The sequence below is a fragment of the Gymnoscopelus braueri genome, assembly GCF_963280865.1.
Source record: "Gymnoscopelus braueri genome assembly, chromosome: 7".
Classification (NCBI taxonomy): domain Eukaryota; kingdom Metazoa; phylum Chordata; class Actinopteri; order Myctophiformes; family Myctophidae; genus Gymnoscopelus; species Gymnoscopelus braueri.
Window position 1 is genome coordinate 25,338,029 of NC_137608.1, and position 12,500 is coordinate 25,350,528.

Consider the following 12,500-nt stretch of genomic DNA (forward strand, 5'->3'; position numbering starts at 1 on the left):
GCCAACCAACACCTAAGCGGTAGCTGATTTAACATTTTCCATGTTTTAATGTGGCCTGATAATTCTGGGAAACTGTGATGAGAAATACGGGAATTTTCAGAAAGGCGACCAGTGTTTGACTTGTTGACATTTCTTTGGTCGGAAAGAGAGAGAGAGAGAGAGGGGGAGCAATATTTGACTCTTATTTTGAAAGCTGCTCCGTTCTCTTTCGCTCATGCGTGTGTATAAATAAGCATTTCTGTGGTCAGTTCACCTGCACTGTGTTTTGGTTCAAAATGTCTCATTTCCACAATTCCTTTTCATATCCAATATGGACTTTGCAGCCTCAATTTGATTTCCTATTCCAGCTCCTCCTAGGGTTTTCACCTCACCTGCACTTTTCCAAAGATTTATTTTACGTGTTGCCTTTTATAAACCTACAAGTGGAAATAATATTCTCCTCCAAAAATGCCTGACATAACACCAGACAATGTATGAGCTTGGGTGTATTGTAAAACAAAAATTACAATACAAGAGCAAAATGTTCGCCGTGTGAATATGGGAAATTGCTTTTACTGCTTCACCCAGCAGATGGCTGCTCAGATGGCTCAAATGAACACATGGGAGGGGGCTGTTAGGGGTTTTGCTCAGGGACACGGTGAGCTCGGTGAGCCGAGGGTCAAACTGGCCACATGGTCAATATTCAGCCCACCATACGACCTCTCTAACGCTTGTTGTGTGTGGTGTTGTGTTTTGCAGCTGACCCGTCAGCGCCTGGTGGACGCGGACGGGATCATCAACCCAGGAGCGTTCTACATCTACCTTACGGCCTGGGTGAGCAACGACCCCATAGCCTACGCCGCCTCACAGGCCAACATCCGCCCACACCCTCCCGAGTGGCTCCACGACCGCACCGACTCCATGCCTGAGACGCGCCTCAGCAGTAAGTTCACAGTCACACACAGCAGGCTCACACAAGTGCACACACAGACACACGTGTGCACAAACGCACTCACACGCACGCATGCACACACACACACACACACTCACACACACACACACACACACACACACACACACACACACACACACACACACACACACACACACACACACACACACACACACACACACACACACACACACACACACACTGCAGCCTACTAAGCTCAGTTTGGCACAGTTCCTTTTTATAATGAAGATTTATTTGTTTACCTGGCACAAAATGGGCGACGAATAGCAACAAAAACAAAATAAACATCATGTATCGACTTGAGTTTGCACACTCTCAGAGTTAAATGAACACTGAGGATTTTGCTGTGTAGAGGCAGGGGAAATAATCTTTAGTCAAGTTTATTTTATATGTGAAATAAATACTGTCTAACCGTCACCAGGGTATACATTTCTCAATATAAGAGTAGGGAGGGAGACCACCTCCAACCACGACAGATGTACTAGTATTATTGTAGGAACATACGCTACCATACATATTGGTTACAGTAGTGTTCATAAAAAACTAAATAAAAAAGTAAAAATGTCCAGAAACTTTTCTTCATTCCACATGCAAAGGTTGTAAATAATATAACATAATTGCATACATGTGAATAGGCTTACAGTACAATACACATACAGTATATGGCTTGGTGTTCATGGTTTCCAGTGCATTGTTTCGCACAGTGCTCCCTGTTTTGCTGCCTAGCCGTCATGTTGATGGTTTTGCGTTTGGTGTGATTTCTTTATCGGCGGGTTCTCAGGTTCCATTAGGAGGCTGCTACATGTGAGCAGCGTTTACCTTCTGTGGTTTGGTTTATTTCACTCCGTCCGTCTGTGGAGTCACCTCTCCTTGTCTGCCTCTTAGTTTTAAGTGAGGTTGTAGACTTTACTGTACCACTGCGGTGTGTGTGCGTTCGTGTATGTGTGTGTGTGTGTGTGTGTGTGTGTGTGTGTGTGTGTGTGTGTGTGTGTGTGTGTGTGTGTGTGTGTGTGTGTGTGTGTGTGTGCGTGCGTGCGTGTGTGTGTGTGCGCGTGTGCGTGCGTGCGCATACACATGCATTTGTGTGTTAGCTCAAGTTTCAGGGCTGAGAAGCAAGGAATGGGTCGCTGTGGCTCTCTAATGGGGCCTGTGGTGAATGGTATAATCCTGACTACCATGGGGCCCTTGCAACACACACACATACACTTTACTATTAAAACTCAGTGACCCCCAACACTACACACACCCTGTTCTCATTTCCCTACCACACAGACCCATACTCTCACATAAAAACAAACACACCCACATTCTGGTCCATTCCAGCCTGTGATTTGGTGCAAGTCAGGAAGTGCACTATGGGGGAGAATAACGATTGGATAACAAGCTGAGACCAGGCTTGGGTGGGAAGCGCAATTGGATAACAAGCAGGAAGCGCTTTACAGGGGGGCAATGTGATTGGATAAGCAGCGTGAAGTGCTCGGCTGTGCGGGAGCCCCCCGGAGCAGATCTGTGCTGGCCGAGGGCCAACTGGTGTCCTAATGGAAATTTATAGTGGAGATTATAATGGGCCAAACCATGTTAGCAAGTGCTGCTGTCTGACCCTGCAGGCACTGGAGAACACACACACACACACACACACACACAGACACACACACACACACACACGCACACACACACACACACACACACACACACACACACACACACACACACACACACACACACACACACACACACACATACACACACACACAAACACGCGCACGCAACCCAAAAACATGTTTGGTTTTAAAGAAAACCTTATAGGTAGTGACATGGCTAAACATGTATTTTGAAATACTTACACGGTGTACCATCAAAGTAGTGTAACTGTATAGTTTTGAGAGGGGGTACACAGTCAAATCTTCAGTGTTGATTTTACTCGGTCAGTGTAAAAACCAAAGTCAACACTGATTTACTGTGCAGAGTAAACAGGAGAGGGTGAAATGGGGTGTTGTTGGTCAAAGTAAGACCATGCTCTGCAGTTGCAAGGTTCCGTTTTTTTCCACTCTCCCATTTGTGAGTCTGTGTTAAAAAAAAGAAGAAAAAAAGTCTAAATGAATATGATGTCAAGGAAAAATAATATGTCTTCATCACGGCAGCTTTTGGACGGGCGGCCAGCCCGTGTGCGTCTGTGATGTGTGCTCATATGCAGCGGCGGTTTCTAGGTCTATATGGGTGTGTGGTAATGGTGGTGGTGATTCTGATGTTGTAATTACCGTGAATGAACCTTACCTCTGACACTCGGCTGTGTCTGGGACTGATAGGCCCTCATTAGTCAGGCTGGCCCACAGGCCCGGCCAGGCTGGAGTCAATGGAGCTCTGTTCCACTGCGCTCCGCCCACACACACAGACACACACACACACACACAGACTCGCTCACTTGGAACAAGGTTGGGTTAGGGCGGGAGCTGTTTGATATTGGTGGTTTGGCTGACTAGCTGACTTGGTGCAAAATTACAGATGGCCCAAACCAGCAGAACTTCAGAACTGATACTTGGTTATGAAAGCAGCTTCGAACAGCACGAGCAATATATATAACTTTATCATCTCCATTATTATTACTTTATCTACTGTATCTTAGTTTGTTATTCATTTATATATACGTGTGTGTGTGTGTGTGTGTGTGTGTGTGTGTGTGTGTGTGTGTGTGTGTGTGCGCGCGTGTGCGTGTGCGTGTGCGTGTGTGTGTGTGTTTATACAGAAAAGGTAACCCTGTTTGTTTTGTATTTTCTTGTTTATATCGATATAAAATAATAGCTTTCTCCCTCCCTCCCATCTTCATTAGTTCCGGCCGCCGAGCCCATCGAATACGCACAGTTCCCCTTCTACCTCAACGGGCTCCGGGAGACGCCGCAGTTTGTGGAGGCCATCGAGAGCGTGCGAGCCATCTGCAGCAACTACAGCCGGCAGGGCCTGCCCTCGTACCCCAACGGATACCCCTTCCTGTTCTGGGAGCAGTACGTCAGCCTGCGCCACTGGCTCCTGCTGTCCATCAGCGTGGTGCTGGCCTGCACCTTCCTGGTCTGCGCCCTCTTCCTGCTCAACCCGTGGACCGCTGGCATCATTGTGAGTGTGACGAACAAGAGAGATGAACCGTGGTCCGAGAAGCCACGAGTACATACTACATGTTGGGGAAAGATGGATCTACAAGCTCAAAACATGTTGCGTGTTGCATTGTGAGCTTGTAGATCTGCAATTTTCACTGAATGTTAGCCTATTCAAGCGTTTGCCTATTAACGACATGCCCAGAATAGGGACACTAGGGGTTTGTGTGGTTAAGCTTAGCATCAGGGCATGTGTTACGTTGTTTAGATCGGATGGTGATGTGCGGCAGCAAAGGTGAGGAGGGATGACATGCAGCGAGTTCCTTGGGACTAACATTTAGATTCTGATGACAAATCCCATTCTCCTTTTCTCCCTCCATTATTTCCTCCTTTCTCCTTTTTTATATGTTGTTTTACGTGTGGTCCTGAAGACATCCTTGAGAGGAGCAAGGGGCTGCTGTGTGTTATTGTAGCCCCACAGCCACCAGTGTTTATCTTGTGCTGTTTTGTCAGGCCCCGTCTGTTTAGTCTACTCCAAGTCTCCCAGACACCACTGCTCAAATAAATGGGGAAAGGACATAAAGTTGCCGGGGCAACTGACTCCCACTCTAAACTCCACGAGAAAGAAAAGAATTAAATAAAAGCTTAGATTTTATTTCCATCATCTATAGTTCACGAGAGGGGTTTCCACGGATACGCACAAAACATGCGCTCACATGTGCACACATGGGATCGACGCACAGAAACATGGCCCTCCCCCTGCACACACAGTGCCATATAAGCTCCAACATGCTTGTATGTGTACACACACATACACATACCGGTACATATCGTAGTAGGCACACAATCACACAGAGAGTAATATATATATATGCATATACAGTATATGGTTCTCAAACTCTTTGGGCTCAGGGCACCCCTATGTTACTTTTCACTCTATCACTGTATATATACGGTATCTTCTACTAGGCTACTTTGTCTTTTAGCATAAGGTTCTATCATTATATTATAATGATTATTACTATTATTATCATTATTATTATTGTAAGATGATGATGTTGACCACAACATTCAAATTGAATGTTTGAATTGAAAGATACAGAGATCTCCATACATGGACATAATATAGTGACATCAAGTATCTCCATATATGAGCATATTGATCAGATCGGCGGTACGACGTAGGCGTGAGGGCCACGTAGCCCTCACAAATTATTTCACGGCACCCCTGGACTGGCGTCACGGCACCCACTTTGAGAAACCCTGGTCTACACTCATATGTATGTAAGCACATATGTTGCACACAATTGCACAGTCAGAGGCATGCATGTGCATGTGAAAACACACACACACACACACACACACACACACACACACACACACACACACACACACACACACACACACACACACACACACACACACACACACACACACACACACACATACAACGCTCTGGTTTTTCTCTCTGGTGGTTTCTATTTTATGACAGGCAGTGGCCAGGCCACCCGAGCCCTCTAAAGAGGGGAGGAGGGGACCTCATGTTCATCCTTCAGGCTTTACAAGCGAGATGAAAAGACAAGTTATGGAGCGGCTTCCAGTTGAACCGTTTGCTCTGCCCAGGCCAGACCACCGCCAACCCTAAATCCTCAGACCCCCAACCCTCCAGCTATCTGCCCTGACACCCACCTTACACACACACACACACACACACACGCACACGCACACGCACACGCACACACACACACACACGCACACGCACACGCACACGCACACGCACACGCACACGCACACGCACACGCACACGCACACACACACACACACACACACACACACACACACATGAGTGAATCCCTCCCCCCACCCACCTTAGACCACTTCAAAGGGTTTGGGCCTCCTGTAACCTGACACCTGTCAGCTGATAATGGCATTTACTCCTAGCTCCTGTCCTGCTCTCCTCAGAACAGCCCCTACACACACACACGCACGCACGCACGCACGCACGCACGCACGCACGCACGCACGCACGCACGCACGCACGCACGCACGCACGCACGCACGCACGCACGCACGCACACACACACACACACACACACACACACACACACACACACACACACACACACACACACACACACACACACACACACACACACACACATGCTCTGCATGCCTACAACTCAACACATATCTATGAGGCAGTGAACACTCTCACGCATTTGATCTTCATGGTCACACCTCTGAACCCCCCCTGCCTTTCTCACGCACTCTCTTCAGCACACACACATTCAGGGAGTTAACTAAGTATAATTACACATATTTGCCACAGAGTATGTATTTTAACTTTTGAGAGTGCACACATGTAACCAAATGGACCCATAAGGTTCAACGTTTTATTAATGTTCTACTTCATCTTCTCACAATGTTGCAAAAAGTAGCAAAAATAAGCCATCTACAATACAACAACAAGATCTAGCTTTTTCTGAAACGTTTTCATAGTGAAAGTGGTTAAGTGTGTCTGTGGGTTTTATAAATATTGAACCAATGAAAAGTGGTAACAAGAGCTTGTGACTAAACAATAACTACATTTGATCCACTGGAACACAGGTTATTTTTTCCTTTTTTTTTCTTTTCTTGAAAAGTAACAGTTTTGGACATACAAGGTTTCCACCCGACAGCGACGATATATAATATTCATGACAATAACTGTACGTGCTAGACGTATGGACATATACTGTACGTTGGAATGTGTGTTTAAATGTCTGTGGTGTTCCTCAGGTGCTGGTGCTGTCTCTGATGACAGTGGAGCTCTTTGGTTTCATGGGTCTGATGGGGATCAAGCTGAGTGCCGTTCCCGTGGTCATCCTCATCGCCTCTGTGGGCATCGGGGTGGAGTTTACTGTCCATGTGGCTCTGGTAAGTACACATGGATTAAAAGGCTGATTTCAGTCATTTGGATTCCACAGAAGTCTTCTATGGAAGCAAGTCGCACACCGAAAATAGCCGATCTACAAGCATGAAGTGGTTAAAGCTATGGATTCATAAGAATAAAAGAAATATGATTATTATATTATTATTTCTAAGAGTTGGTCTAAATCAATAGAAAATCTTTAGGATTTGGGAATACTAAAACGCAGAAGAATGACCTATGTGATGGCAGCTTTCCGAGAATGAGATTCATAGTGGGTTTGTCTGTTCCCGTAGGCCTTCCTGACAGCCATAGGGGACCGTAACAGGCGGGCGGTACTGGCTTTGGAGCATATGTTTGCTCCAGTGTTGGACGGGGCCTTCTCCACTCTACTGGGGGTCCTCATGCTCGCGGGGTCCGAGTTCGACTTCATCGTCAGGTGAGTAAACCCCAGAAGGACTAATGGCTAAACTACAGTATACTGTGTTCTTATGATACGAAAATAACCTATTTTCAACTGAAAACCAGCATCCACACAACATTAATGGACACATACACTATGTGAATCCATTTTCTTTTTCGAGAGACATAATATTGGTTAATAAACACATCATCACAGACTCCGTATCATCGGTTCTCTCAGGTGATCATTATGTTCATACCAGTAAAATAAGAAGATGAATGTATATTTTCCTTCTCATAAGAAATAAACAACAAATACCCACTTGTCAATCTCGAGCACGCGTCTTACTGCCGTCAGTGGCGAGTTACACCTGATTTATACGTAGTTGCACGCCCGTGTCTCACACCGAAAATATACTACAAGCTCACAACGTGTCGTGCTACGACGCTTTGTGAGCTTGTAGATCGCGTACTTTCGGTTGTGAGACGCGATGCACAACAATCTTAAATCATGCTTTAAGACTGTGCCTGAACCTGCATGTCACATAGGAATCTACCTGAGACACCGCTCATGCATGAAGGCCTCCCTCCCTCCCTCCCTCCAACTCTTTCTTCTCCTTCACCCCTTCATCCCTCTCTCTTGCTCTTTCTCTTCATAAGCCCCTCCATCTCATACCCCATCTCTTTTCGAGCTCTGAGGGCCATACTTTTTGTTCGACCTTCGATGTTTCATGTACAAGGACTCACTCTTACCCTACCTTTCTTTCCCATTATATTTCCGTCTTAGATCCTTCTACCCTCTGTCTCTCTCTCTTCCTCACAGCGTGCCATTTTTTAGGGAAACCAGGATAGAGTGATTGAAGAGGAGAGAGGAGGGAGTGGTAGTACCAGAATGGTATAGTGGTTCACCAGGGGCGAAAGAGGGTGAGCGAGAGAGAGAGAGAGAGAGAGCGAGAGAGCAGGAAAGCCTTCTGGCTTTTGTAATCTCCTTCAGCTACTGTAGTTTAACTGCTCTCGCTAGACATATATAAGCATGGGAGGGAGCGACAGGGTGGGGGGCAAAGGGTCAGTCAGGCAAAGACAGGAGAAGTGGAAATTAAAACTGACACTGTGGGACACGCTGTGTGTCCTTGGCTTCGTGTGTGTGTATGTGTGTGTAAGTGTGCGTGTGTTTGTGGGTAGGTGCCTGTGTGTGCAAGCGTGCACGCATGCATGCATGCATGTTTGTGTGTGTGTGCGTGAGCTTTTGTTGCACATTCAGAATATTAGCGACCGTCTTCCACTTGAGGGAGGAAATTCAATGTGGGGTAGCTGTACCCTTCTGAGCTCGCAGTGTAATGATGCTAATTTCCAGCGAGCTAAGTCAACATCTTCACGTCTCCCATGGTCGGCTCCGCGGCTCAGTATGAGCAATATTCTTGGTAGCCATTAGATGAGGTAGCTGTATAATTTGGTTGACCTATCCCTTTAAGAAAAAAGGGGCCACCTTCACCCATGTGGTCTGGAGAGACACACACACACACACACACACACACACACACACACACACACACACATTCTGTCATGTGCATGCACGTGTGCAAACACACACAACAACACACATACTCCCCGCTCTCATATACACACAGCACCCTGATCCCTGACCTTGTAATCATGGGGGTCAATGATGGCATGCCTGCCAGTGAGAGCACGCACACACACACACACACACACACACACACACACACACACACACACACACACACACACACACACACACACACACACACACACACACACACACACACACACACACACACACACACACACAGGGAGGCCTATAGTCCGTCTCTCCTCACCTCCAGTGGTGTGCTCTGGTTCCTGGCTCAGTCCCGGGTCTCCATTTAAAGGTTCTGCTGTTGTCTGAGCAAACAAAGCAGCGCCCCAAGACCGCGCAATAACAACAGGGCCAGCTCGGATTTTTTCTGCTCGCGGCGAAAGAAATGTTTCCCTGACTTTCCCCCCGTCAGCCTGGCGAATGTTTTTACTCTAAACAGCCCGGCGGTGCACTCAGCACGGTATGTGGGCTGTGTGCCTGTGTGTGCGCGTGTGTGTGTGTGTGTGTGTGTGTTTGTCTCTCCCCGGAGATGACGTGGCGTTAACCCCTCTCTTACAATGAGTGGATGTGCTAACCGTTGAGAGATGACACTGTCGCGCCGCAAACCAACTTTGGAGACTTTGTTTGGAAACACCCACAGCACTAATGCAGGATGATGGGGAGCTGCTATAGATAGTCTTCAACCACTTTCAACCTGGTATCTCTATTTTGGGCATGTCATTATAGACAAAAAATGTTTGAAAATGTCCAAACATTTTCCAAAAAAATATCTAAAATTTCCAAAATAGGACTTGAGTGGTTAACATACTGTATATGACTTACAGTATGGCTAGTCAGAGGGGTTGATACAAGGTTTACAGAGAGCAGAACAAGAGACCAAAGTACCCCACTCCTTTGGGACATTTGTGGTGGCATTTGTGGTGGCAGCACCTGGGGAGCAGTTATGGATGAAGTGCCTTACTCATGGACACTTTGACGGGGCCGGGGAGCAAACCTGGGACCTTCTGTTTCCCAGACAGCTCCTCTACCTATTCAGCTATGGCAGCCAAGTATAAATCAGGTTAACGTGCACAGGAGCGTGTGGTGTGTAGTCACGTGCTCCTGCTCACATAAACACAGTTGTGTTTGTGTGAAACATCCAGATACATGTGAACATATTTAGCCTTTCCCTTCACTCTACCATGTCTGTCCGCCTGCGCTGTTTCAGACAGTGTTCTAGTGTTGTGTGCAGTAAGGGCCAGGGCCACCCTGACTAGCTGTCCCCACGCTTGGTTCCCCTCTACAGACCCTGCCTGCCTGCCGTAGAATCTCTCTCTCTCTCTCTCTCTCTCTCTCTCTCTCTCTCTCTCTCTCTCTCTCTCTCTCTCTCGCGCTCGCAGGCATGTAAACATCCACACACAGCTTAGTTATACATTTGTCAGTACGTTTAGTCTGAGGTCCAGCTGTGCAACATACCAGCTGGCGGGATCCCATCTATACCACACACACACACACGCACACGCACACGCACACGCACACGCACACACACACACACGCACGCACACACACACACACACACACACACACACACACATACGTATACGTACACATACGTACGTAAGCACGCACGCACGCACGCACGCACGCACGCACGCACGCACGCACGCACGCACGCGCACACACACACACACACACACACACCCCCACACACACACACACACACACACACACACACACACACACACACACACACACACACACACACAGACTGACTGACTGACTGACTGACTGACGTGCATGCAGCAGCACTTCCACAGTAAACAGCCAATGTCAGGCTTGCGGCTCCAGCAGTGCGTCGCTGGCTTGTGTGGCTAATGAGCACAGAGGAAGGCAACCTGAGAGCTTCCACTGGAGAACCAAGCGAGGAAGGAAAGCCCTCCTTAATGAAGGGAGCAGGGATGGAGAGAGAAAGAGGGAGAGAGAGAGAGAGAGAGAGAGAGAGAGGGGGATTTGGAGTAGAGATTGGGGGGTCTTACCTGATACATTGGAGATTTAATTAGACGGGGGGGAGTGCGGAGTGGCCGGGAATTTCACAGGGGCTTAACTGGAAAGGAGGGAGAGAAAAGACAGGCAGAGGAGAGAGAGAAAGAGAGAGAAAAAGAGGGAGAGAGGCCGGGGAAGGGTGGTGCTCAGAGGTCCCTTCTCCTCCTCCTAGACTAAATTGTTTAAATTCTATACCCTTCACTTCATTTGTTTGCTTCTCCCTCTCTTTTTTTTCGGAGCTAGAGAGGAGAGAGAGAGAGAGGGAGAGAGAGAGAGGCCCCTGTCCTTTTGTCCCCCCCCCCTTTTTTTCTCCCCCTGCCCCCCATCCCTCCACATTCCTGGCTGCTTTGTTTTCTTCATGTTTGCTTATACACTACACACCCAAGAAAGACTGTGCCCCCCCCCCCTCACACTCCCCCCCCCCTCTTCTCTCTCTTTTTTCCCCCTGTGCCTTTGAATTAACCAGCTCCAGCTAATTATATTTCCACCAATCTCTTCTTTTCTTCCTTAAAGACTAACCCTCTTTGGCAGGACTTTTTAGAAACACACGAGGTACATTTCTGTGTTGCTGCGGGGAATTAAAAAAAAAAAACGAAAAAGAACCGCAGTGCGTGTCTGCCTGCCTGTCTGTGGGGGGTTTGTGTGTGTGTGTGTGTGCGCTCGTGCATGTGCGCATAATGTATGTGTGCACGGGGAGTGGCCCGTGTGTCGTTGTGGAAGTATTATTTCAGGCATGTGTGTGATGGTTGATCTTGCACATGTCTCCCCACGTCTAAACCCCCGCGCTGCAGCCCTGTGGTTCGCCCAGGTATTTTCTTTGTTTGTCTCACCTACTGCTGTCTGTCTCTATGTACAGTATGTCTGTCTGTCTGTCTGTGTGCTGATCCAGGCAACCTCAGTGATGTTTACCCCTGGTGGCTTGTCTTTGATCTTTTTGAATTGAATTGACATCTCCGATATCCTCAACCTTGGATTATTATTTTTTGAAAATTGTGCCATTTTCTCGCGTTCATTATTGTGTGTTTGTGTTTTGTTGTAGGTATTTCTTCGCGGTCTTGGCCATCCTAACAGTTCTCGGGGTGCTGAACGGATTGGTCTTGCTTCCAGTGTTACTCTCTTACTTCGGACCTTATCCAGAGGTGAGGCCAAGTTAAAACGTACAAAAGATTTGTGAACAAGGAATCAACATTTTCTCAAATTTGTGATCTGTAACGTGCTCTTTGCTGCTTTTATAACCTCAAGTAAGTTTGAAAAGGACTACTTAACTGAGCGAAGGAATACAAATGACCATAATAATAATTCAATTCTACTTTGGGGGCGTCCGCTAATATCTCTTCTCATCTTCTTCCTGGTCCTCAGATCTCTCCGGTAGATGGTCGAAGCCGCTTACCCACCCCATCTCCGGAGGCTCCCGCGCACGTGGTCCGCTTCTCCGTCCATCCTCCGCACCCCACCGCCGCCGCCGCCGCCACCACCTCCGGTGGCGGGTCTGACTCCTCCTCAGACTCGGAGTACAGCTCCAACACCACGGCG

General features: G+C 47.6%; 1 protein-coding gene across 1 annotated transcript in view; it reads left to right on the forward strand.

The window, feature by feature from the left end:
• Positions 1-12,500, forward strand: part of ptch1 (patched 1) — a 48,834-nt gene that overhangs the window by 32,110 nt on the left and 4,224 nt on the right. The window contains exons 11-16 of the mRNA XM_080433542.1: positions 739-922; positions 3,780-4,060; positions 6,817-6,954; positions 7,243-7,385; positions 12,007-12,106; positions 12,327-12,500. The exon at positions 12,327-12,500 is cut by the window's right edge and continues 189 nt beyond it. Coding sequence (XP_080289668.1) covers positions 739-922; positions 3,780-4,060; positions 6,817-6,954; positions 7,243-7,385; positions 12,007-12,106; positions 12,327-12,500 — 1,020 coding nt within the window. The remainder of the gene's footprint in view (positions 1-738; positions 923-3,779; positions 4,061-6,816; positions 6,955-7,242; positions 7,386-12,006; positions 12,107-12,326) is intronic.